This window comes from Ambystoma mexicanum, chromosome 8, assembly GCF_040938575.1.
Source record: "Ambystoma mexicanum isolate Mex_15411 chromosome 8, UKY_AmexF1_1, whole genome shotgun sequence".
In the NCBI taxonomy this organism is placed as follows: Eukaryota; Metazoa; Chordata; class Amphibia; order Caudata; family Ambystomatidae; genus Ambystoma; species Ambystoma mexicanum.
The window spans coordinates 476,801,628-476,829,539 of NC_090929.1; the positions used below are offsets into that span (position 1 = coordinate 476,801,628).

The following is a 27,912-nucleotide window of genomic DNA, read 5'->3' on the forward strand; positions in this document are numbered from 1 at the left end:
TGTGCTAGATTTGCTAATCATATTTTTCTAGTGACAAAGTATCCTGAAGAACTTTGCTTATTCTGCTACTTCGTAAGACTTTGGGCTCCACTCCAACACGGACCTTTGCATATAGTTAGGGACTGGACTTTGAAAGCGTTAGAAGCTCGGAAAAGTGTCACTATATCATTAAGATTTGTAGCTGTGTGTAGAACCACCCTTTTTCCTTCCTAAAGTCTTTATCTAATGTGATTTTGCTAACTCAATACAATTACTGTATGTCTGTTAATCTATGCAGTGTTTGGTAGTACCGATAATTACGGTATAACTATCATTACTGTCAAACGCTGTAACAATTGTAACTGTGAGCAACTACTATTGAAGTAATCACTGTTGAAAAGTATTAAGAATTCCTGTGTGTGTTGGTTTATTTATCTACCTACTTTTCTGTAAATAAGAATAAATGTATATATATTGAAATGAGTGAAATATAATCTCTTCCAATATAACTTTTTTGGATTGTTTTTCTCCGGTAGGCTGCAGTCAATCAGTTCAAATGGGACATTCGGTCTGCAGTATGAACTATGCTAGTGGTCTCAATCACTCAATCTCTTAAGTGGACTTTTTGTAAACATAATTTAGTTTTGCTTTCTTACCATGTTTTTTTCATTTCCTGCCCATTTTTTGAAGATCAGGAGAGACTGGCCAGCATGAAGCATTCCCGGTGTTGCAAAAACAACCTGGTGAGATGGATGTGGAAGAGAACAATCACAGTTAAACCCAGTCCTGAAAACAGATCAGCAAGAACTGAAAAGTAGTCTAGTAAGGCACACTCCAGGTTGGGAGATACAAACACATCATCTTAAAGCTGACAGAAAGAAGCCTTCCCCAAAAGCATAACAGAATTCATGCTCCTCTGGGCATTTAATGTTGCAGAGCAAACACTGGCTGTCCCAAATTGAGACAAAGACACAGAACCAATCTTCTCCAAAAAGAAGTGTCATTACCTACAAATTTTGGCCTCCCATTTGCCCAATGGTTGTGGACATACAAGCAAGCTTCTGCAGTATGCAGAGAACACTTACCTCGCAGGCATCTTCTATCATCTGAGATTGCCAGGTAACCTGCCCCCACAACTACTAACCTACCAGAATGCATGGTTACCCAATACCGTCTACTCCTGCCATGGCCCATGGTTATCTGAACTCTTCTCCACTGCCAATTTATTCTGGTTCAAGGATATCCACCCCTCTCCACTTTGTAAGCCTTCCAAAGTCCAGGGTGTTAGGGAGGGTGCCGTTTGGGACAGAACTTGAAAAAGCCCACCTTAGGTGAACAGGTTTACAACTCTTAGTTTAGGCCTGAAGTGAACCACCCAAAGGTTTGGTAGCAATGGCTGAGCAGCCAGGCTTATTCTAAAGGAGGGCTGTAGTGATGCACCCAGAATCCACAGCATACACTTAGTTCAAGGACACACTTGCACGCTAGATGTTACACAAAAAATGTATTTATTTTATATACACTAAGGCTTATAGCATTCAAGTAAGGTAAGTACTATCATACAGTAATATAATCACCAAATACTTCCAATATCCAAAGGATAAAACACTTAGAACATTTGTAAAGGCAACACAAACGTTGCAGAAACTTCTGAAACAAGTAAGCAAACTTTAGACAAACTTGTGCAACTTTTCTTAGGAAGTGCAACCCTATTTTAGGTGAGTCTTACAAAGCCAAGGGGGACACTGGGGATCCAGTGACCAAGGGCAGAGGAAGGAAAGGCAGGAATCCAGTGGAGAAGGCAGTCTCTATGAAGATTTCTTAAAGTTTACAGGTATCAGTTAGGTTTCTCTGGGGAATGAAATTAGGAGGTTCCCTCGCCGAATTGCTCCAATGACCAATGTCCTAAAGCAAGATAGAGCACAAAGAGTTGTCCACCCCAATGTAGGTCAAGGTAGGCCTAGCTAACAGCTTAAGTGCAACCCTCCAAAGCACAGGAACAACAGAGCAGGCCCCAGGTAAGGATTGGGGGCTGAACCGTATCTTGTAAGCAAAGAAGTTGGTGCAGCAGGAAGGTCTCCAAGGAGAGGCGACAGCAGACCCCGGTTCAGCATTCCTGATCTTGGCGACTGAAGAAAAGATGGATCTGGTGGTTGCACTCAAGCAGTTGGACACCCAGCAGAAGATCGTTGCAGCACTGGCTAGTTGGTGCCTCTTTCAAGGCTCGGTTGAAGGACGGGTGTTGCATGGATTTTGCACCCTTTTGCGGTCCTTGTCTCGGGTCAGGGGACTTTCAGGAGCAGGATCCAGTCACTGGAGGTCCAGAAGGGTGCCTACCAATTTTCAGACGAAACTGCGCTTCAGTAGACGTTGCAGAGCAAAATGGTGCAGGACCCCGGCATTGAGGAATTGCAGGTCATGGAAGTTTCAGCTCGTCCAAGGATGGCTGAAAAGGCAGTTTGTCTTGGGACTAGCTAGGCCCACCAGTCCAATGGAGGAAGTTGTCCTCTTCGCAGCGTCCATATCGCACAGAAGTTGATGTCGGGATTGCAGCGGTTACTCAGATGGCTCTGGCGGTCACTGGAAGTGGCTGCGGACGTCCTTCAGATCTTCAGTTCCAGTGGTCAACTGAGTTTCAGCTTCAGGACCCTGTTATGCAGGAAACCGGCTGCGCCCACCAATCACCAGACATGCATTCATTCAAACTTGGGGGGTGACTGTCCAATGGGGACAGCCAGCCTCCCAGTGCAAACTGGTTCCAGGCAGGCACGCTATAAGAATCCAGGGCAGTTTCGGTCACCTCCCCTGCTTCCTGTTCTCTCAGACATTCAGAAGGTCTTGGGCGGGCTTTCCAAGGGAAGGCCGCCAAAGTAAAAACAAAAAGAAAACTTCAAGCCCTCCCCCACTCAGCTAGGTAGAAGGCGGCACAAGAAAGAACAAGTCATCAAGAACAGGGCTTAGAAAAGTACAGTCACCATTTTAGGCAAATGGTGACTTGTGTCCCTTGCCGCAGCTGCGAAGGCAGCCTGTGACAAAAGTCCACATAAAGTCATGTAAAAAGGCACACTGCCACTAGCCTGTCAGATGAACTTGGAACAGTAATGAAAAGTTACTAGAAAAGGGAGACAATGTTTCCCCATAGCACTCCACTTAAAGTGGGGTGTGCTGATCTAGTTAAAAAAAAACATTTATGATAAAATGCATCTCCCTCCGCCTGCCCCTCTAACTTATCACAGGCGAAATAAAAAAGGAAGCTCAAGGAGCTCCCAGCAACACTGCACAGAAAGTGCTGTGTGCTGCAATAATAAAAAGGTAGATGCCAGAAAAGTTGAAGCAAAGCAGAACTCCATTCAAAAGTACCAAACAGAGGGTAAAAAGGAGTGACTGAGTGCGGAGATAGGTTCTCCACTCACTCCGAAGGATTATTCCAAAAATCAAATAGTCCACCAAAAATGCTGGGCGACTCACAATGTGGGGAGAATATCACTCAAAAAGGAAAGCCTACCTGTTAGGCAAGATTTTATGCAGTACCCTTTGGGTGCACTACATCAACCTTGACCTCCTGGCAATAGGAACCCAACCTTTGGTTAAGTCTGTACTACACAGGTTGATAGTGTGGTTGAGCAGCCAGGCTTATCTCAAGAGGGGTCAATGTGAGCAGTAGGGTAGTTACACAGAGATAGATTAACAGTGACAAGTATACAATTGAACTCTTACACTCAGGGTTTCTTGATAAAACATGTATTAATTTATTTAACAGTCAGTTTGAATAAGCCTTCTTCAGAAGGGGCAATATAACAGTAACACACAAATACACTCCAAAATACACACCATCCGTTTCTCTAAATCAGCAAATACCCATTGGGGATGGCACACAGACTTCCTACACCCCCAGGTGACTTAAATAGCTAGGACACCATCGACATTAATATATCACTTGTACATTTAGAGCAATACTGGTTTGGTGTCAAAGAAAAGGGTTATTAGAATAAACAAGAGATCACACAAATATTCTGAAGCAGGCAAGTACTTTTGACCCCACCCACCCCCAATGCAGAGTAAGTTAACCCCTTGCTGGAAGGATAGGTGCAACACAATGTCAGAGGAGAGAAGAGTCATTCAGGGAGCCAGGCTAGGCCAATGCCAATTGGGCAAAAGTCTAGGTGAACTGAAGCTCTTCTTGCAGGTAAGTAAAAGTCTTGCACAAAGTTTTAGAAGTCTTTGTCGAAGATAAGAATCAATGTAGGGCCACAAGCTGTTAGGCTTGCGAGTAGTAGAAGATGCAAGCAACTCTACAGAGCTACCACGACAAGTCTCAACTGAGATCAAGCAAGGCTACTCAATAAGAGGTAAGTTCTCTTAGACTGTACAGTACCTTTGGTTAGAAGAAAAAGGTGGCAGATGACTTCTGTTCCTGTGCAGCTCTGCAGATCCTGTTGTTCCTGAGCCTCAGTCGTGGGGACAAGAGGGAGGACTTCTGGGACTCCGGCACTGCAATGGGCAGTGACAGCAACCGGCAATCTTCAAATCAGTGGCACTTCACGGTTTCAGCTCCACGCGTCTATAGCAAAATAGCACCAACGCGGTTCCTAGCTGTCGAGATGGGCTTTCATTGCATCTGGGGTCCAGCACTCTGTTGAGGTGGCTTTGGCTCGGTCAGTCCTGCTTCCTGGGAGTACGGAGGATCTTCCTGGAGCTCTTGGCCAGCTTAAAAGTGATGCACCCCAAATCTGGTGGTCCTCTCCCTGGCACTTCGGTTCCTGCAGCAGCAAGGAAGTACAGCCAGCTCCAAGAGGATGTCCAGACGAGTTCACTTTGGAGTTTATTGGTCCCACCAACTCAAGGGGAGAAGTCGTTCTTGCAGGGCTTCTCTAGTCGAGGCAAATTTGGAGTTTCAGCACAGCAGCAGGGCTTCTCTGGGCAAACCAACGGTCCAGGAGTTGCAGCAGGCGTCTGTTCAAGTTCTTCTTCAGATTCCTTCGTCCAGTGGTCGACTCTGCCTTCCAAGCCAAAAGCCTTTTATGCATTTTTATACCAGCCTAGCTGTCAGTCAAACAGCAGGTTGGCTGTCCTTGCCGGACAGCCAGCCGGCCAATAACCTTTGGGTGCATTCCTGTAACCAAGGGGATTAAGCAGAGGGAGTTTCGGGCACCTGCCTCACTTCCTGCCCCTGCCAGACACTCTGGAGCCAGAGGCGGGCTTCACTCATGAATCAAACCAAAGACAAAACGAACAAAGGGACCAAACCTGGTTTGGCACACAGAGTAAATCTCTCAAGAAGGACCTTTCTACAAAGAAATGGCAAAAAAAGAAGAACAGGGCCATTTTGACAAAAACGGCACCCAATGGTGCTTTACTGCAGCTGCGAACGCAGCCCATGGTAAAAACACACCACAGTAGTTAAAAGTAAACCACTGCCACCAGCCGTTGATCGTAGAAAGGGTAACATAAACATGTTACATGAGAAACTAGACAAAGGGGCTACTAAGTAACCCCTCCAGCACCCTATTGTGAGATATTGTGTGCTGGGTCTAGAAAAATTACAAATGTAAGTAAAGTCAATTTCCCTTTACTGCTCTTGGAAACACCCATGGAGTTTTTTTCAGACTCCAAAAACCACAAGAAACACGGAAAACACATAGAATTAAAAGCACAATGTTCAGCAAAAGAGATGGGGGTCTCTAAGGTGGGAGGAATTTAGCACTAAACTGAAACTTCTCCCCAACACTACACAACACAGGGGATCCCTACTCTAGAACACAATAGTCCGGAATCATCAGACTCTCATCTTACTCCCACCAACTCATTCGATTATGTTATTTGTGCCACTTGTTAATTTTTTCATCTAAAGTTCAGTTCCAAACTATAGTCTAAAGTACTGTTGTGCACTTATGTGGGGCTTACTCATGTACTTCTTCCACTTTGTTCTTTCTTACACTCTGCTGTCAGGATGCCACTTTGTTTGAATTCTTTTTCTAGTATCTCTCCATATTTGGCCTACTTTCATTGGCTCCCTATCTCTGATAGATTTTATGACCACTTCCTTGGTATAGTTTTTAAATGTGTTCACTGACTGGTCACTGGTTATCCGATTTGCTTTCCTTAGATCTCCCACCTAGGAGTCTTTGCTCTGCTTCTCTATTTTTCTTTTGGTCCCTCTACCTCCTTGTGCATCCTTCCAGGTTTGCTCATTTGAATTTTTGGCCCCAATTTATGGAGTTCTGTCCCTTTGACCATGTGTTCCTGTACAAATGGGTACACAAGGAACGGTTCGCTGGGGAAAAAGTTTGTTAGCTTGCCAGTCAAGGCAAGACAGAACAACTGATAGTGGTGCTTAAGAGATTGTCCTGCTCACTTGGACACAGGATAGGAAGCTGATCTGGTGCTCTGTTGAGACACCCGGACCCCACCGGTGGAGAGCCAGGGGGTAGGGGGAGGTGTCTTGTGGGATATCTAACCACAGGTGGTGATGGACATACTGCCTGACTGGAGGGCAATCTAGCTAGTGTGTGTGGTTTAGGTCAGCAACAGCCTGACAGATGATGGGAGAAAAGGAGAAAAGGAGGGGGGTATTGGGGGTCCGCTAGGAGCGGAAATGTACTCTCTGCAGGATCGTGCCTGTAGATGGAAGCAGAGGTGGCAGAGCGGTGAGAGGCTGGGTGCGCCTGTGCTCAGACGGCGGCGCTGAATGGAGGGAGAGGATCACATACCTGTAAAGACTCAGGGCGGACACAACCGCTGCAGCCTGCTCAGTCCAAACGCTGTAGGTGTAGTGAGCAGCCGCAGCGGTTGTTAAGTGCCAAATCATAAGGAAATCCCGATGGCTCTATTTTGCACTTGTCATTCCTAGCCCTTTAGGCTTAAGACCACGAGATTTAATCCCCCTCTCGTACTTTTTTACAACAGTGCTGGTTGCCCGACCCCAATACCCCCCTCCTTTTCTCCCATCATCTGTCAGGCTGTTGCTGACCTAAACCACACACACTAGCTAGATTGCCCTCCAGTCAGGCAGTATGTCCATCACCACCTGTGGTTAGATATCCCACACGACACCTCCCCCTAACCCCCGGCTCTCCACCGGTGGGGTCCGGGTGTCTCAACAGAGCACCAGATCAGCTTCCTATCCTGTGTCCAAGTGAGCAGGACTATCTCTTAAGCACCACTATCAGTTGTTCTGTCTTGCCTTGACTGGCAAGCTAACAAACTTTTTCCCCAGCGAACCGTTCCTTGTGTACCAGTATGCCCCTACGGTTTGGGAAGGCAGTTGCCACTCCGGCTCTTTGAGCCTCAATTTACCCTGTTAGTTCCTGTACAAATGCACATCTGTTTGAGAAACATCTTAAGTCAACATTTTTACAGATTGCTTTTTCTCAATATATGAAGTTTTTCTTTTATTGAGGTCATTATTATCTTATGGTTCATGGGGTTATTTTTCTCTATGAGGTTGTAACACTTTGCTTCTTTTTGGGCGCGATCGCTTTGGATAGAGGCACTATATAAATAGTCTATCAATAAAAATACCACAAGTTTGAGGGACCATCTCTTAGGGTAGATTTTCACTTTTATGCACAGTCTCCTCCACATGTGAGTCCCCCAGCACTTTTTGCTACACTTTTGGATTTTTGGTCTGTTCCCCTGAGTGAGTGGAAACCTTTTTCCACACTCACTCTTTCTTTTACCCTATCTTTTGGCATACTTTGTTTTTCTTATTATATCTTTTTCTTTGAGTAGTACTTTCCTCCAAGTCTTATGGCATCTGGGTTTGACTTGCTACACACAGCACGCTCTGTGCAGTGTGGCTGGGATTCCCTTGGGCTTTCCTTTTTATTTTCCATTATAGGACAATATTTGTATCCATCCCATTTTTTCCTATTGTGTGATCACCACACTCCACCTTTTGTGCAGTGCTGATGGGCTACAAAGTATCATCCCCTTTATCACTGCTCCTGTAACCTTTTTGTTGCAGTGACAATTTAATCTGAATGGCTGTGGCAGTTGGTTTATCTGACCTACATTTGTGCAATTTTTACCCCCCAGGATCAAGGGTCACCATTGACCCAAAATGGTGACTGTATCCTTTTTACTTCATTTCTTGTTTGTTTGTCCCTTCTGCCGTGCTGGGTGGGAGAGGTGCTGGTTTGACTTTTGTCTGCGGCAGGAATCCTTTGTGAAGCCGGCCAAAGCTCCAGTGTGTCTGTGAGGACAGGAAATGTGGGAAGACCCCAAAACTCTGCTGTTCCTTGCCTTCTGGTGTGGAGGGGCTGGCTTTCCTAAAAGGACAGCCACCACCCAGAGTTTGAATGGTGTATGGGTGCCGAATGGCTGGGTTCCTGCATAAAAGGCTGGAACCGGAGAATCCGATGAAGAGGAATAGAGAGAAGTCTGCAGCCGCTTCCAGACAACTGGTGATTCCTTGTGTAATTGCTGCTGTCTGGCCCCTTCTCCCAAGCATCAGGAGAACTCAGGACGTCTCCTCTCCTTTAGATTGGTGGGACCAATCAGTCTTGAGATGACCTGCATTTTGAGCCATCCCATGACAGGACGTGACCTTCACGGGCTGCAAACCGCCAATACCCTGGGACCTGTGGATATCGTGCAGTGCATCGTTTTCCGAAGATCAAATCCTCCTGAAACCAGTGGTCGAAGTGTACGAAAAGAAGTAGTGGGACTATGTTCCCTACTGGCCCGCACTGCTCCCCACAAACCCCATTGCCGCACCCCCTCCCATGCACAAAACAAACCCCAAAACACATGCGCCTGCTGTTTAAGAGAACGTCCAGTGCATTGCACTGAAAGTGCAAGTTTCTACTTCTTCCTACACTTATTTTAAAACAAAACCGCCTGGAACGGTTTCTTTTTAAAATAAAGTATAGGAACGGTAAAACCTAATTAAAAGTAGAGGAGCACCGCTCCCGACCGCTCCCACCAACTTGGACCACTGCCTGAAACTTTTGGTGGACTCCTTTCCGGACCCCTAAAGGCAAGATTCCACTCCTTGAAGTCCCCTCAGAGTGCTGAACCAAGAAAGCGAGACGAACCGACTGGGCGGTAATGGTTATTCACTGATGCTTCCCAAAAGGTGCTAAAATCACAGAACCAAGAAGAATCTGTTGCTGAGAGTCTCTTCACTCGACTGCTGCCGCAAGACCAGTGATGTCATTTGGAGGTCACCAGGGGTCTCAACTGTGACCCCTGAGATCTCCCTTGCTACCCCTGTGGTCTTCCTTGCTACCCCTAAAAGAAACGAAAACAAAAAATTTCCTTTTTTCTTTTTTCAAAAGAAAATGTAAGCTTCGGGGTTGTGGCCAGCACCATGTGGCTCTTTCTTTCTAGAGTGGCTGGTTTCTTGCTCTGGCATCTTAAAAAATCATAGGGTTCCACAAGTGTAACACTTTGAGCAGTGACCCTAAATAAAAAAAGAATAGGAATAACAAATAGTTTGTTTTTCTGGAATTCTATACAATAATTGTTAGAGTTATCAAAGGTTTATTTCAGGCACACTTCAGGGGGTGAGTCACTGATTTAGTCTGTTCTTAAACACCTCAACTCAGCCTTTTATCCATCTGAGGTCGATAAATGAGTACCAACACAGGTTTGGTGTTATTGTATGTATATTTGTTCTATATAAAGCGCTTAAGCGTACGTGCTACATAATAACACTTCATTATCATTTGGCCTTGGACATCTGCTTGTATTCACAGTAATGTGGGCATATGCACACTGATATTAATGATACATATGGTGATCCATTCTTCTATGAAATGTATATCACATTATAGTGATATCATAACCATATTTTTCTTAGTGTACTTAAGAACAATGCCACTTCCTGTTTTGTCAGGGGGTGAAAGGTTGTGTTCCATTGCTTCCTGTGCTGTCACTTCGTGGTGGGGTCAAATGACATCCCTTCCTGTGATGTCATCAGAGGTGAAGGGTTGTGCGATGTCACTTTCGCTACCCCTGGCATTTTGAAATGACGTCCCTGCGCGAGTCCCACTCCAGTGCCCCTTCTTTCGACTACCTGACCAAGAATCCAGTGACCGGGTCAGTAGCTGCTGCATTGTGGGGGCGATGTGCTGCATCCTCTTCTTCACTGATAAGGTACTGTGAGACTCTTGGTAGAACTTAACCTAAAGTTGCTTTCCTGCTCCTGTATTGCTGGAGTGCTGATTTGTGTGCTTGGGTGTTTTCCAATACACATTCGCGCAGGCCCAACGGCTGTGAGCCTTCCACCTCTGCCCTTACCACCCCCCCCCCCCCCCAGCAAAGAATTGACTTACTTGAAACTGAATACTTACTCTGGAACGTTTTGAACTTTCTACAGCTTGTGCTTCCTGTTTTGCCCTCCAATCTGACTTTTAGACAATCATAACTAGATAGGGATGGACTTTTGAACCGTTAGGCCTTTGTGAAAATAGTTACAAATATTTACCTGCTTATAATGGTTTTGCTTCATCCCTTATTACCTGAAACAGATATTCTGAGAAGTTACCACAAAAGTTTAACTTACATTTGAATTGCATACTGCCATTCTAAAAGTATTACAAAGGTGATTTACTAATGCATTGTTTTTTTCTAAAGTTACTTATTGTGTGTTATAGTACTTAGCTTTTAACTTTACCTTAGTCCATATATAAAATAAACTATTATTTTTATATACGTTTTAGCGTGCGTTTCTTTGGCCTATTCTCATAAATGTGCTAATGTCCCTTACCTTTTGAGACCCCCAGCAACTTTGCTGTATTTCTAGGACTTACATTGTTCCCTGGAAGGAGTGTGAGCCTTTTTTCCCTACGTTCATGTATTTTGATGTAGGTTTTACTTTTGTGTTCAGTGTACATGGAGTTTAACTCCATAGGCATCTTTTGGTTATGTGTCACACAGCACCTTCAGTGCAGAGGCACAGGGGTGTCTTTTAGATTCCCCAAGGTTTAAATACCTTCTCTGGGACTGACTACTGTCTCCCAGAGAATGTAAAGTTAAATTGACTTTAGTAGTCTTTTTAAAATTCGTTAGACCCAGCACACACTGCCTTCCAGCAGAGTGCTGGAGAGATTGCCTAGCATTCCCAATGTTTAGAAAACTCATGTAGACCTCAAAAGCTATCCTTTCCTCTTAGAATGGCTGGTGGCAGTGGTGTTACCAAGATTTTCCCGACTGGGAACCGTTTAAACGCTCCGGTAGTTAAAATCAATGGAAGCCATGTTTTTCAAGATGGCGTCTGAGCTCCCTCTTTAAAAACCGGTTCGGATCAACTTTTTTCGCCATTTCCTTTTGGAAAGGTCCTTCTTGTGTTTGTCTCTGCGTGCCAAACCAGGTTTGGTCCCTTTGTTCGTGTGCCTTTGGTGGGCTTCAGTACTGAAGACTGCCTCTGGCGTCTGAGTGTCTGAGGTGGGCAGGAAGTGAGGGAGGTGCCCGAAACTCCCTGTGCTTAGTCTCCTAGGAGACCCGAATGCACTCTTGAGTGATTGGCTGGCTGACTGTCCGGCAGGACAGCCAGCCTGCTGGGTGAGTGGCAGCTAGGCTGCGAATGAATGGGAGCGGACTGTTTAAAAGTAGGTCTCTGGGACTTGGAAGGTAAAGTCGACCACTGGAACGAAAGAACCGAAGCTGAGCTGAAGGAAGACGACTGCTGCAACTCCTGGACCGTTGGTTTGCCAGGTGAAGCCCTTCTGCAGGTCCAAATCGCCGGAAACTCCCTCGACAGAGAAGCCCCTGCAAGGACGACTTCTTCCCTTGAGCTGGTGTGAACAACCTCTCGTAAGCTGTCACACTGTCCCGAAAATGGTCGAATTTTCATCAGAGTGCTGTTGAAAACCAGATAGCCAGTGGAAAGGAAACCAGATGGTCTTTAAGGCACTTGCACCTTAAACCGAAGATTTGCTGAGCTATTGGACTCGAACCCGAGCAGTGCAGGAACCTCCCGACGTCCTCCCTCTTGGCGCCGCGACTGAGGCCCAGGAACAGCGAGATCTGCCAGACTGCCAGGATCACCAACCTTTGCTGCTGCTTTTTCTTCATTGAACAAGGTACTGTGCAACGCGGTAGAGAAGAACAAGTTACTTACCAACTAGTAACATTCTTTCGACTGGATGTTTCGCCAACGCATTCCACATCTTTGACATGTAATGTCCACAGATGTGCACTTGGAAACTTTTTCGGCAGAGGGCGTCCTGCGTCGATGGCGTCGGGTCCATGTCCCTCGAGGTCCTCCGTCGAGGACGGCGTCACAGGATGTTATAAAAATAGGACACAGTGCCCGTAGCCTCAGTTTACGTTTTTTCCCCCCATAACGTGTGACACCAGTCTGATGCCTGCTGGACTGCACTTAGCCTTGCGGAAACGGAAGCTGCAATCGCATAGGAAATTCTCCTGAGGGGCAGGCTGGGAGGGTGATGTGGAATGCGTTGGAGGAACATCCAGTCGAAGGAACGTTACCAGTTGATAAGTAACTTGTTCTTCGAATGGATTGTGTCCTCCAACGCATTCCACATCTTTGACACACTCCCAAAGCAGTACCAGTAAATGAAGGAGGGAAAAGAATTTAGAGTACCCAATTAGACAGCGGAATAAAGAACTGCCTTCCCAAAGGCCATATCCTGACCATGGATTGTATCCAGGGAATAATGTTTTACAAATGTATGGATTGAAGCCCAAGTAGCGGCATCACAAATATGCCTAATAGGAACGCCCCGCTGGAGGGCAGTGGAAGTAGCCAAGCCCCTAGTGGAATGAGCTCTCAACCCTTCAGGAGGGTCTTTACCCACCAAACGGTAACACTCTGTAATGGTAAGGATAATCCACCTGGACAAGGTCTGTTTGGTAACAGCCTCGCCCAATCGGTGCCCAGCATATCCCCAAAGAGTTGATCGTCCACTCTGACCCTGGACATCCTAGAAATGTAAAAGCTAAGAGCTTTCCTAGGATCCAACCGATGGAGACGCTCCTCTTCCTTACCAGGATGAGGAGGAGGATAGAAAGATGGAAGAACCACCTTTTGACTCAAATGATATTCAGAGACTACCTTAGGTAGAAAAGAGGGACGTACTCGCAGTACAACCCTGTCCTTGTGAAACACCGTAAAAGATGGCTTAGCTGAAAGTGCCTGCAATTCACTCGCTCGCAGTCTTGAAGGACAGTAATCTCAAAGGACAAGAGTGCAAAGGTTGAAACGGAGCACACATGAGAAATTTCAAAACCAAATTCAAATCCCAAACCGGCACCTGGAAGGGTGATGGCGGAAATACATTAGTCAGTCCTTTAAGAAACTGGGAAATCAAAGGAATCTTAAAATAAGAACATTCTTCAGACGAGCGCTTAAAGATAGACAGCGCCGCCAGGTAACCTTTAATGGTACCCACTTGAAGGCCCCTGTGGGCCAAAGAAAGCAAAAAACACAAAACCATAGGAATGGAGCACTGAAAAGGATCAACATTGTGCTCCCTGCACCAGTCGCAGAACCTACGCCAACGGCACAGGGATTTTGTTGCAGGCCGCCGGGCCAAAAGCAACACCTCCAAGTCATCATCCGGGAGGTCCCAATCCTTATACCTTAACCTTTCAGATACCAAGCGTGAAGGTTGAGTCTTGACCTCTGGATGGAGAACCTGGCCCTCCCACCCCCTGGCGAGAGCAGATCCTCTCGGTGGGGAAGACGGCATGGAGGGCAGATGGACATGTCCAGAAGGTCCGGGTACCACGCTCTCCTGGCCCAATCCGAAGCAATGAGGATCTTGTGGAAACCGAACCTCCGCAACACTTGAGTAATGACAGGGACTGGATGAAACGCGTACAGCAGTGAGAAAGACCAATCCACCACAAACGCGTCTCCTAAGGCTCCTATTAGAGGAAATTCCCTTGAGCAGAATCTCTTGCACTTCCAGTTGACACTGGTGGCAAAGAGATCCACTTGCAGGGTTCCCAAAGGGTGAAGATCTCCTGAAGGTCTTCCTGAGCCAACTCCCACTAGTGGGAGACCGTGCTCTGCCTGCTCAGAGCATCCGCCGTCGCATTGTCGTCTCCGGCCAGATGAACTGCCGAGATCAAAATTTCATGTTGGATGTCCCAGAACCAGAGCTGCATTGCCGGAAGTGCAATGGAAGTGACCCTACCTCCCCACCCCCTTTGTGTTGAGGTAATGCATGGCCACAGTGTTGTCCGTCATGATCAGGACACTCTTCCCCCATACAGAGGGCAGAAACGCCTTCAGGGCTAGCCTGGTGGCCCTCAGCTCTAACAAATTGATGTGGAGTCTGGACTCTGATGGAGACCACCGACGGCTGGCGGTCAAGTCATTGGCATGAGCGCTCCATCCTGTGAGGGAAGCATCAGTCACTACAGTCACCTGCGGGCACAATTGCCAAAACTGTTCCACCCCCTCATCACGTTCCCTTCGTTGGCCCACCAGAGAAGATGCTGGGAGACCGAGAGTGGAATCTGAACGGGATCCAACATCTTGCCGGAGAACTGCGACCACTGCATCTTGAGCGCCCACTGCAGGGATCTCATCCGCAGCCTGGCCTCTGGCACCAGGAAAATGCAGGATGCCATGAGGCCGAGCAACCTTAAGAATTTGAAAGCCGGGAGACTCTGGGCATGTTGAAACTGGTCCACCATCTGCACAATGTGATAAGCCCTTACCTGGGGAGGCGAACACTTCCCCAAGGACGTGTCCAACACAGCCCGATGTACGGGAGCTGTTGGGATGGTGTCAGGTGTGACTTCTTGAAATTCAGGGAGAAGCCCAGCCTGTGGAGGATGCGGCAGGGGACACAGATGATCAGGAGAGGGCGCCCGGATCAGCCAGTGGTCCAGGTAGTGGTAGATGTGAATCCCCCCCCCTCGCCTGAGGTACGGTGCCACCACCACCATGAGCTTGGTGAAGACCCTCAGGGCGGAGGTCAATCGGAGCGGCAGGACCCGAAACTGAAAGTGTGAGTCGCCACCCGCAAACCTCAGGTACTTCCTGTGCGCGGGATGGATTGGCACATGGAAGTAAGCATCTTTGAGGTCCAGAGACACCAACCAATCCTGAAGTTGAAGGGCCTGGAGGACTTGAGAAAGAGTGACCATCTTGAACTTGTCCTTCCTGATAAGTTTGTTCAACCAACGCAAATCCATGATGGGTCTCAATCCCCAGTCTTTCTTCGGGATCAAAAAATAAGGGGAATACCATCCCTTGTTCCTCTCCACTACAGGCACCAGTTCTAGGGTGCCTTTCTCCAGCAGGGACAAGATTTCCTGCGCAAGGAGCGGATCGGGAAGCTTCAAAGAGAGTTTCCCCGGTGGATTGTTGTGAGGCCGCTGAAGGAAGGGAAGGCAGTAGCCGTGGGCTAAGGTATCCAGAACCCACGCATCTGAAGTAATGGCATGCTATTCTTCGAGATGCTGAGACAGCCTGTCCCCAACCGGCGCACCATGGGACATGGCCTCAGGACTGTTTAGAAGTGGCTGTGGCAGTGCCTAAAGGTAAAGAGGTAACTGCCTGAGCAGCTTTGGCACCACGATTTCCCAGACCACCACGGGTACTTTTTCGCTGGCCCCTTTGACCGACGGCCCCTCTCGTTCTACCAAAAGATGAGTAGAAACAAAAGCCAACTCCCGTCCACTGCTGTCCCCTAGAACGAAAAGGCAGAGGTTGACGCAGCGCTTAAAGATTTCGCCGCACCTTTTGAGGTCTGCAACCTCTCAAGGCTCTCATCATCCCTGCTGCCAAATAAATGTGCGCCATCAAAGGGCATGTTCAGAAGACTGCTTTGCACATCCGGAGCAAACCCCGACTTCCGCAACCACGCAAATCTGCACATAATTGTGCTTGCAGCCATGGACCGGCTCACACGGTCAGCCGTACCCAAACCCGAATGAAGGACCTCACACATGGCATCCTTGCCATCCTGCACGATAGCAAGGAAACCATCCCTTTCTTGCCCCTCGGGAATACACTCAGCTCCGCAGTGTGTTTATAAACTTTGCCAAGGCACACGTGGAGTTGGCCAGTTTCAAGGCCATGCTCCCAGCAGAAAACGCCTTCGGTGCCCAACCGAAGCGCTTGTCGTCCCTATCTGGAGGGACGAAAGGGTACGCTGCCTGCCTCGAAGTGGCCGTAGCCGCTTGAACCACCAAACTCTCAGGAGTGAGGTGAGTAGATAAATAGCTGGGGTCGCTAACGGAAGGGCGGTATTTTTTGGTCAAGGACTTATTCACAGCCGGAACAGAATCCGGGGACTGCCAAGCAGCTGCCACCTTTTTCTGTAAGGAAGGATGAAAAGGCAAAACCGGGTCAGAGGACGGACCCTGATCTAAAATGTCTGTCAGATTGTCCTGCACAAAGTCTTCTGGAGGAGGACTGGACCAGCCCAGATACTCCGAGACCCGTGACATGAGCCTTCTGTACGAAGACTCTGCATGAGCCCCAGGCTCAGGTCTACCAAAGTCCACTTCCGGGGAAGTGTCCAACCCACTGGCATCATGGAGTGACTGACTCAACTACTCCAACTGACTCACCAGAAAATTGGGGAGCCTCATCCAGTTCACCAGGGTCCTCAAACTCAGACCTCTCCTCCTCTTCGTAAATGTCAGCCAGAGGGAGGTGAAACCCAGGTCTGGTGACAGAAGACGGCCTCACGGCCACAACAGGCCGCACAGACTTCGATGTAGCCTTCCTCGGAGGATCCACGATGTCCGGGAACTCCAAAGGCACACTCCAAGAAAAAAATCCCCAAAGGCGCTGAAGGCATCAACAGCGTCGAAAACCTCAACGTCGGGAGCGCCGAAGGCTTCGGCGTCGATACAGGTGCCAACGGCGTCGTGGGCTGGTATGATGGCAAAGCGTCGATGTCCAAGTCGGACGGACATGGCGCCGACCGAGTCGACGCCGGCATCAAGCCCTCCATAGGTAGCTGGGGTCTCGCTGGGGACGAGGACCGAGACCTAGAGACGCGTCTGTTGCGACCCTTAGATTCCTTGTCCGTACTGGACCTCGACGGCTCCCGATATGTGTCACGTCCCCGAGTCCGAAGGCGTGCGAGCTGTGGAACAAGACCGATCCTGGCAGACTTCGTCAAGAGGCGCGACCGGACCCGTGTCCTGCAATTGAAAAATCCCCATCATAGATTTCTTAAACGCCGCCCATTCCTCCGGAGTCGAGGAATTCGTACGGCGTGTAACCTTCCTCGAGGCACCATCCTCCGAAGAGGACGGGGAAGGCGACCAGTGACGGCGCTTCCTTGCATGCCGGGACGAGGAATACGAGTGGCGGGAACAGCTCCGGGACCGAGATCCCCGGGATTCCTTCCGACGCGGAGAGTCACCCCTTGAGTCGTCAGTGGAAACCCCCTTGGACTTGGAAGTCCGAGACATAACAGGCTTAGAGCCCCCTACCTACCTGGAGCTTCCCCTTCCGCAAGGCCTTGGCAGTCAGCGACTGGCATTTCGAGCAGTTGTCAGTGTCGCGTGACTCGCCCAAGTACCACATACAAATGCAGTGGGGGTCGGTGAGCAACATTTTAGACTTGCAGTTCCGGCAGGTCTTGAATCCGAACCGCGGATTCGGAGGGGTCGATGAGAAAGACATCTTCAACGAAGAAAACACAGGAGGCACGCAGAGTCTCACGAAGTTAACACATTTGTGGAAAAAATGGAACTGAGGCTACGGGCGCCATACGTCCTATTTATAACATCCTGTGACATCATCCTCGACAGAGGCCCTCGAGGGACATGGACTCGACGCAGGACGCCCTCTGCCGAAAAAGTTTCCAAAGTGCACAGCTGTGGACATTAGTTTAGTTTAGTTTGTTTATTTATAAAGCGCGTCCGAACCCTCAGGTAGCTGGGCGCATAATCATGTGCACAGCAGAGTTACATATCGTTACACAAACATCATGATACAGCAGACAGAGCATACATTAGTCCAGGCTCTGAATGTTTACATACAAGAGAGAATAGAATGTACAGAGAATAGGCACAAAGTAGTTACAGTGGTGAGTGAGGACCGGGTTACAGGTTGGTCCTGAGTAGGCTGTAGATAGAGTAAACATTACTGCAGGTAGAGAGAGGCGGCTGGCCGGTCGTGTCGGTGAGAGTCTAGATGTTTAGGCTAGTAGTCATGATTTTACCATGGCTCTGAATGGCCAGAACGCGGTTTCCGATCTAATTGTAGGAGGGAGGGTGTTCCAACATTGTGCTGCGAGCACTGGGAAACTGGAGACTCCTGCTGTTTTTAGGTTATAGTTAGGGATCTTTAGTTGGTGCAGGTAAGGAGTTCTGGTGGGTCTAATGGGGCAGTGTCTAGAGAATTTGTCTGAAAGGTAACGTGGGGCAGTACGTGACAGGCACTTGTGGGCGATGACCAGGGTTCTTAGCTTAATTCTGTCGCGGATTGGGAGCCAGTGGACTTCTTTGCTAACCGTGGATATGTGCGCCTTGCGTGGGAGGTTGAGGGTACATCTTAGTGCATTATTTTGCAGGATCTGGAGCCTGTTCAAGTTTTTTGTGGTAGTACCTAAGTAGAGTGTGTTGCAATAGTCTAATTTAGACAAAATCAGCGCTCTAGATAGGGTGAGGCAACTAGAGGTGGAGAGAAAAGGCCTACAGGCATTGATCATTTTATTGGTGTATGTGGTAGCTGAGATGGTAGAGTTTATTTGTTTCTTTAGTGACAAGGTAAAGTCGAGGTATACACCTAGTGTTTTGACCTCTTTGGATACTTTTATGATGTTGCCATCAATGGTAAAGGATTCGTACCTTTGGTCCAATTTGTTGAGGCGAGCCTGGGAGCCTACGATAAGCAATTCTGTCTTATCGTCGTTTAGGCAAAGACTGTGTGTAGCCATCCAGGCTTGGATTTCTAAGTAGATATCATTAAGCTTTGCAACATCTTCTTCATAGCTACCAGTGACTGGGATGAGGACCTGGGTGTCGTCTGCATAATTAGTGTAGCTGACACCCAGATCGTCAAGACGGTCAAATAGGAGCTTCGTGAAGATGTTGTTAAGTGTGGGGGAAATGCAAGAGCCTTGGGGCACTCCACATGTGATTGGGATAGGGTCCGCAGCCGCAGTGGGGGCGAAGACTCTAGTCGACCTGTCAGACAGAAATGACTGGATCCACTTAGTGGCATTCTGAGAGAATGCAGCAGCCGAGGAGAGGTGTTGGGTGAGGATCTGGTGGTCAACCAGATCAAAGGCAGCAGAGAGATCCAACAAGAGCAAGATGGCCAGTTTGCCCTTGTCTTTGGCGTCATCCATTTGGATTTTTAGATCCAAGAGGGCAGTTTCAGACCCGTGCCTTGGTCTAAAGCCGGATTGTCGCAGGCCTAGGAGGTTGTTGTCTTCCAAATGTTGTTGTATTTGGAGATAGGCTACCCTGTCCAAGATTTTGAGAAGAAATGGGACTGTGGTGATGGGCCTGTAGTTTGTGGGGATGTTGCGATCTAGGTTAGGTTTTTTTGAGCAGGGGTAGGACCAACGCTTCTTTAAGGTTGTTGGGGACCACTGAGTTTTTGAAGGAGGAGTTGATCAGAGAGGTGATAAGAGGGGCTAGCTCATTAGCACCGTCTTTGATGACAGATGCGGGACAAATGTCACCTTTGCAGTTGGATGGTTTGAGACTGGCGATTATCTTGATTACTTCCTCTTCTGTGACTGGTGAGAAGTGGAAGGAGGGGGGCAATTAGGGGTGGTGTGGTTTATTTTGCTGCTGGGGTTCTGCTTGGAGGCAAGGCTAGCTTTTTTTGCGTCTATCTTAGTTTGTAGGAGGGCAATTTTGTTAGCGAGGGCGAGCTGGATATTGTTACACCAGGCCTTGTCTTTGATGCAGTCCTCTGTAGGAGGCAATGGTGATTCAAGTTCTCTTAGTATAGAGAAAAGTTCTTTAGTGCCAGATTTGGCATTTTGTATTCTCAAGTTATAGATCTCTTTTTTAGCATTTAAGATGGCGGATTTGTAGGTGGAGGCAGCTGAAGCGAATTTGTCTTTAGTGGAGAGAGAAGGGGCTTTTCTCCAGCTAGTTTCTGCAGTTCTTTTAATATTGCGGAGAGCTTTTAATTCTGCTGAGAACCATTTGTTGGAGTGGGAAATAGGTTTGGCTTTTCGTTGTTTCAGAGGAGCTATCTGGTTGAGGGCTAGTTCTAAGGTGTTGTTAAATAAGTCTACTATGGCTGCAGGGTTGTCATTTTGCATAGGTAGATTAGCTTTACTGATAGGCGCGAGAAGAGGTTTGAGGTTCTCTATAGTGATGTTGCGGTTATTTCTGGAGATTATTTGAGGTAACTTTGTGGGTCGTGTGGTAGATGGTAAGGATCTAGGTAAAGAGAAGGTAATAAGGTGATGGTCAGTCCAAGCACAGGGAGTGATGTCAGTCAGTGAGAGGTTGCAATTGGCATCTGCAAACCAATCCAAGGATCTTCCTTTTGTATGTTTAGGTTGATTAATGTGTTGGGTGAAGCCTAGATGAGTAATCTTGTCATTAAGGGAAGTGGCCTGGTTGTCATTGGGGTCATTGAGTCCCAAGTTGAAATCTCCCAGAATGATGATTTGGGATTTCGGTTTCAAATTCGTAGTGAGTAAGAGAGAGATATCCTCTTCAAAGGTGGAGGGGGGTCCTGGGGGTCTGTATATAATATGGAGCAGGATGGTTTGTGTGTCAGATAATGGGAGTTTGACGGATAAAAGTTCAGCTGAGGGTAGGGTTGTGCTGGTTACCTCTCTGATGTTTAGGGTGGATTTCGCAATAATTGCTATTCCTTCTCCTATTCCATTTTTTCTGTCAGCTCGGATTACATGTCAAAGATGTGGAATGCATTGGAGGACACAATCCATTCGAATTCCTCTTTGCTGCGGTGAAAGTTTGTACAGCTTTCCCAACTTTGGAGTCGTGTTCGCTCCTAAACCTACATCTAACTTTCATCTGCAAACTACTTCTAAAACCTTTGGTAAAGACTTAACCGTTTATTATCTGTCCTATACAAGACACTGAACCATTGACTTTGGCCCAGGCCTATTGAATTGAACTGCCTCTAACAGTGAACTGAACTCTTTGCCTGATCTACAGAAAGTAATTGTGCCTATTCTTATAACCCTTTGTCTTTTTACTCCCATTTTTAAAGTACTGAAGTGTCATTATGCTCCCACCTCGGTGGAGCCAAATTTGTTCAGATATTTATGGGTCTACTACTGGAGTATATCATTGTATGACATTGAGCTGCTTATTCTAGTGTAATGTTTTCTAACTATGTGGGTAAATAAATTAATATTGTTTTACCAAGAAACCTTGAGCAAGTGTTTGTTTGAATCACTGTGATTGAAAGTCCTTTGTGTAATAACTGGTACTGCTCACATCTCTCTTGAGATAAGCCTGGCTGCTCTGCCTTGCTACCAACAAACTGTGTGGTACAGACATATACCAAAGGGTGAGATTGTGCTTACACCTGTAGTCTTAATTATGTGTAGTGTTCCCAAAGGGTACTGCATATAATTCTGCCCAACACCTACCAAGGTCAGGACTTTATGCCAAGATTTGACCTTGTGTTTCAAACTGTTTCTGTAATTCTTTTCAGGAAGACTAGGATTCTGATCCTTTTTAGGGTTACTTAGTAGCCTGAGGGTTTAGAAGCTTTCAGCGGGTTTAGACTGAAGGTGAACCATCAATGGTGGATCGTAGGATTACCAGATCATTTGCATTCCACATGCATGTTGCTTCAGATCACTGTAGTATTGGAACCACAACCTAGGATCCCTTTGATCCATCTAGCAGTATAGATCCAGTTAGACTGAGGTTGCACCTTTATCACACTCCTCCATTCTGGTTTGAAGAGGTTTATCCTCTCCTTATCCCTCACAGGAATGCAGGGTTGTATTATCCTGCACGCTACTTGCACCTCCATTTTAGTGTGCATTAATTTCATGTTCCAGCCTGCATTCCAGACTAACTCAAATCTTTTCCAGAAGTAATAAAGAAAGAAGTTTCCATTTTTTTGTTTGCATATTTGGTGAAGAGAGTGACTTAAGCCTGACTAGTAGCTTGTAAAATGGCAGTAGTGATGGGCCTGTAAGCCTAAAATCTATCGGATGGTTCAGTGTTTGGGAAGGAAACATGCCTGAGCCTTTGTAAAATGGTTCTGCAAATTGATATCTGCACTACTATTTGGTTTCTATGGCTACTAAAATAGTTTGCATGCTTTAGAGTTTGCAGAACTTGCCCTGCACTTGTGTGGGCCCACAGCTTCCCAATCCTGACTTTTTACATTCCTTTGAATCCTACCACAGTTCAAGGAAACCAGACACTTCCTCCTCTGCAAATCCCACAATACTCCAATTTCCAGCCCCTTCTGGCTCATCCTGACCTGGTCAATAGTTACCTACTCGATCTCCTCCTCTGGTACGCCACATAGGGATAATCTTTCCCTGCACATATCCCTCCTACAATGGGAAAATGTTAACAAACTTCTACACCATCTTGCTAAAGACTTGGGTCACTGGTTTTACCCGTCAGGAAACGCTGCGCTTTCCTTGGAGGGAGACACATCCCAATAGCGCGGAGACGATGGCAGCTGCCCTGGCGCCTGTCGCAGAGGAAGATACTGGTTTGCACTACATCTCCCAGCAACCCTGCGTGCAGACCACGTCATCACGCCTCACACGCAACATGGAAGCAGCAGTTCAAAGCTTCCTCAATGTTGCCAGGCGACGCTCCTTAACCGTCGCGTTCGCCCAGCAAGGTTGCTGTGTTTTTGCTTAGTGCCTTTCACCCCGTCCCTGGACTTCCTGGATTTCTTGACCCTGCTCCGTTCCTAGGATTTGCTACTTGTTCCTTGCCCTTTTGCTTCGACGCCCGGATCCCTACCCGTTTGGCTGCTCTCTCGGCTCTCGACCTTCTGCTACACTCAACGGACTGCTTACTTGCCTAACGTTCTATCTTCAGGTGCCTGCTCTTGTACACGGATCAGTACGGAGTCGCCTGCATCCGTGGACTTGCACATTGTTCTCGTGCTCCTCACCTCTATCATACCTTGGGCTCTCCGTGCCTCCAGCTGCTGAACATTTCTTACGGCATTTAGCGTTGTGTTTTCTTTTGCTTAATACTTTTTTGCAACGCCTTATTCCTTGCACGCTTGCCACTACCCACGTTTACCCATTTCTTCTTCTTCCTTACACCCTAGTGCTCTGGGCACCTCTCCCCTGCTTCCAACTCAGTCCTCTCTTCCTCATCAGTGCACTGGATTCTTCTGCAGAGACTGTACACACCGGAGTACATCGTGGTTCTTCATTTTGGATTCACTGGATCTTTGTGACTTTTTCCAACTCAAGACGGATTGCACCTGGAACTTTCTACACCTCACTTGGGAATGTTGTGAACTGACATTGACTTTGGGGTTTCTAGTTTGCACCCTCGTTCCGCCCGGGTCAGGTCATCACCTCCAGCACTTCCTTCAAAAGAGATCCTGCACTGCATCTGGCGTGTCCTGTACGCCAGCCAAGGCCTTGCGCAGCGTATGTAGGTTTCTGACCAGCCCTTTTTGGACCACAGGTAAGAGTTGGGAAGTGTGTCATGGAAGGAGTGTTGTTATCTGTTATTTCATAACATGACCAGTGTACCTATGTGTTATCTCCCATTTTAGCTCTGTTGCTGCCCGGCCTTTTCACCCAAGCCCCTGGTCTGACAGTTTGTTTCTATCCTACAGACTGTGCTCTCTGGTGGAAAGTCTCTCCCTGAAGGAGCCCCCTGACGTTTTCTAACGTCAGGGGATATGTCGTGGGATCCGGTTCCCTTCCTCTACCATGGTTCAGGATTACCCGTCACTTCCTCTCCCAAATAACCCCAGTCAGATAGTTACTTACAATTCCTCGGCCATTCACCAACAACCTTCAGTTAACTGCCATCTATCATCCGCCAATGGCCAAGGTTCCTCTGAAGTGTCCTCTTCCTCCTACCAGCGTCCAAAATCACCATGTATTTCCAGCCATTTTTCACTGTGAGCCATTACTGGTCCCCTATAGCCACTCTCTGGTATACCTAGTTCTTTTCCTCTCCCATGCATTATTTTCCAGTGTTCACACTCCCACCTCCCAATCGTTTTATCACTCCTGCCACAGGCTGGTGGTACCTGCCCCCCCCCCCAACCACTCTTTCAATATACAGTCACATTCTGCTCTTATTTCTCATACTACGACTGTCTTTATATAACTGGCCTTCTGCTTCTAGTCTAGAGCAAGGATAACTGAACCATCCTATAATCCCATCCTACCATGCCTTGGTGTTATCCTGGAGCCTTGTCTCCAATTCTATTACAGCATAACCTTACCCATCTCCTGTTGCTCACCACAGTTCCTACAGTCCAAGGTTACTCCCCATCTTTCGCCATTCTACCATGGTCTGAATTAACTGCCCCATCTTCTGACATCAACCAGTGCTAGATGACCATGCTTCCTCTGGCTCCTACCATTGGACAAGGATTGTCGGCGAATGCCCGATCGAAGGCTTTCTTTCGCCATTCTACCATGGTCTGAATTAACTGCCCCATCTTCTGACTTCAACTAGTGCTAGATGACCATGCTTCCTCTGGCTCCTACCATTGGACCAGGATTGTCGGCGAACGCCCGATCGAAGGCTTTGATGTGCTTAAACTCGAACATATTTCTCTGAACAAAGGTCTTCCGGATCTTCTGATTGGTCCATGTGATAAACAGCTTGTAGTAGTTGTTTGCCTTTTCTGTGAGTCCTGTTGAGAAGTAGATCGGAGCCTTGAGGTTCATTCTCTCCCTGCCAGAGAACAAAAACAACCAAGCCTTAGGTACCTGTATGCCACACACAAACGTAACCACAAGCCTACGCATTCAAATTACTTTTTATTCCTATTAAACACTCAGCATCTCCCTGCATTTTCCTCATTTTCTTTGTAAAATCTATTTATTGGTAATTTTACAGTTTCACAATACAGAAATCAAGGCAAGGATCATATCACCACTTCAACAGTAAACGTCAACAAAAAAACTAGGCATCAAACAAATGATCATGATACATCATGTCCAAGAGGTAGGTAAACATTCACACTGATATTCTGTGTAGCAAAATGAGGGGAAATATCCCACTTCCAGCAAGGGGCAATACAGTAGTGGCAATCTATGTTAACTTCCACCTGGGGTCCCTAGCAGGTCTTAGAATTACATTATGATTCATATTAATGGAGACATGGCGGCTTTCCGTCAGAGGGGCTACGAGCAATGCGTTCCACGCCTCAATCTTATTCGTGGGTTCCTTAAAGGCCTCTCATCATAGCCCTGTACCATGTCACGGTTTCAGCCATGCTCCATGATTTTAGATCTTTCCACCACAAGTGATATTGCAGGCCACCCTTCTGTTTCCATGCCATAGCTCTTCTCCTCTTAGCTAAAACACAAGCTAAACTCATAAACTTAACCACAGGTTATGTTTATTTGTACCACGCACCGCCCAGAGGCAGTCTCAGGGCGCTCATGTGGCTCTGCAAGAGAAAGGGGCGGGGGATTAGTGGGAATGGGGTGAGAGGATAGATCCAGAACCAGCAGGAACTGGCGTCCGAGTGTTGTTTTGCATGTAGTAGTATTGTGAGAGGCTTCGTGCATTGTAACCGTATGGGTACGATTCAGGGCCTCGGGTGTGTGGTAGTGTTTTGTGTTGGTGTGAGTTATGATGGGATGGTCGTGTGCACTGGTTAGGTAGTGTCCATGAGGGATCCAGAGTCACAGGTGGTAATAGCTGTAAAATAATCCGGCATCAGTGTATAGTTGCATTTATGATGGGTTTTTGGACTATGTGGGAGCGGTTCACTCTGGGTGTGGACACAGTAATGATTCTCTGTTTGTTTATGCAGAGTGTGGCTAGTCCAAGTCTGGTGTAGTGGAGTCAGATATGTAAGAAGAGCAGAAAGGGAAAATGGGTTAGTAAAATCGGTCTGTTTGTTCTTAGGCTCTGTCGCGGCCCTGTATCCCGCTTGGCGGGATCTAGCCAGGATCTGGTTTGGGATTCTTTTTGGCCACTAAAGTCTCCTCTCTAGTTGTTCGTCTATGGTGGTGTTGTTGCCGATACCCAACTTTATCTAGCCTGGAGTAGACGCTGAGTAGGCATTCCATCTGGGACCATTTATCTACTGATTACCAGCGTTCTCAGTCAACTCAATTTGGTGGCAAAAGGCCTGCACAGTTGGGCAAATACTTAATCACCAAATTTACCAATTCTGCTGGGGGTCATATATATGTCCTGGGTAGCACATGTAAAAGCCTAAATCTAGCATTCAGAGAGACCTTCTTGACGTCGCCCATTGCTTATCTACCATTTCCTGACCCAGGTTTGCTTCCCACACCTGTCTCAGTTCAGCTCTCCTTTTGCATTTAGTAAACTCCCATACAGCCTAGATACAGGTCTCCAGCCATGTTCAAGCTCATATAGTAGTATCAATGGTTTAGTAGGTGTAGGTTCAGGTTCCGCCGGCCAATCTCCCCACTTTTGTTTGGCAATCTTGGTGATTTTCAAATATGTCAAAAATGGACCTTTATGCAGCCCATCTGTAGTTACCAGATGTTCGAATTACTTAAATATCCCAACCTTATACAAGTCTCCCAACAAAGAGATTCCCACCTCTTCCCATCGTCTGGTCATCATTAGGTTGTCAATGTTGATGCATACGTCTGCCATCAAGGGTACATGAGGAGAATATATATTTTTTTAGTCTGAGCACTTTCACCATTCTTGCCCAGATCTGTTTTCCCAGCCTCGTCATGCAGATTTGCCCCCCTGCCCTCCATGCATCGGTCCGGAATCCACAGGGCTTCTTTGATCACTGCTCGATGTATGGTACTCCTCAGCAACTCGGAAATCTACTGCCGGGTTGTCTGCTAGCCATCCCACCACATACTGCAGCTGGCTAGGTAATATAACTAACCATGGGAGCTGTCTACCGCCATCTTCATATTTCATAAACAGTGTGGCCAAAGCTACTTTGTGTCTACTGTAAGGAAGGCATGTCATCAACAGTAAGACAGACACAAGTGAACACAGTTCATGGGTGTTTATTGAACTTCAAAAAGAGTTTGAAAAACGCCTATCTAATCCTAATTCTACAGAGGGGAGCAAGCTACGACCATCAAATAAAGAAGTCCTAGTGGTGTCTTGTCAAAATAAAAGGGCCTATACTAGTAAACCTATTGCCAATCCTTACTTTTAATTGCAAATAGTGTGGGAAGACAATGCATTACTTACCGTAAAAAACATTTCTGATGGTTGTATCTGCTTAGATTCACATGCTGTGCATAGTCCGACATCCAGTGGTCACTGCGGAGTATTGCATTTTGTTTTTCGTAGTCGAAAAGGGGACGTCGACAAGGTGTGTCCGTAACACTATCCCTATAGTGACGTGCAGTGTGCCCACAATCCCTCACGCGTCGAGGTCCCTCCGTTTGTATTTTTTCTACTCTGAGGGAGCCTATTAGACGTGAGTGAGTACAGAAAAGAGAGATATAGAAGAAAAGTCTATGTTCCTTCCATCCGAGCAGGGAGGAAGGGTGGGCGCATGTGAATCTAAGCAGATTCAACGATCAGAAATGCTTTTATGGTAAGTAATGCATTGTCTTCTGGTGTTTGTTAATCTGCTTAGAATCACATGCTGTGCATAGACTAGCGAGCAGTACCCGGAGTTGGAGGTGGGTTGTGAGAAGGAACAGTAGAGAAAAGATGTCTTAATACTGCTTGCCCCACCTGGGAATCAGTTGTAGAGCGGGCATCTAGACAGTAGTGTTTTGTAAAGGTGTGAACAGAACTCCAGGTTGCCGCTTTGCAAATGGACTCAAGAGGGACATTTGCACTGAAAGCTATGGAAGCCCCGGTGCCTCGAGTGGAGTGTGCTCTTGGCTCGAAGGGTAGTTCTCTCTTAGCAAGAGTGTAGCAGAGAGTGATGCATTGTAC

At 47.2% G+C, this 27,912-nt stretch overlaps 1 protein-coding gene across 2 annotated transcripts in view; it reads right to left on the minus strand.

The window, feature by feature from the left end:
• INTS11 (integrator complex subunit 11) overlaps positions 1 to 27,912 on the minus strand; it is a 717,472-nt gene that overhangs the window by 432,182 nt on the left and 257,378 nt on the right. For both annotated transcript variants that reach the window (XM_069610104.1, XM_069610105.1), the window contains exons 10-11: positions 24,546 to 24,735; positions 636 to 719 (exon numbers count right to left, since the gene is read on the minus strand). In XM_069610104.1, coding sequence (XP_069466205.1) covers positions 636 to 719; positions 24,546 to 24,735 — 274 coding nt within the window. The remainder of the gene's footprint in view (positions 1 to 635; positions 720 to 24,545; positions 24,736 to 27,912) is intronic.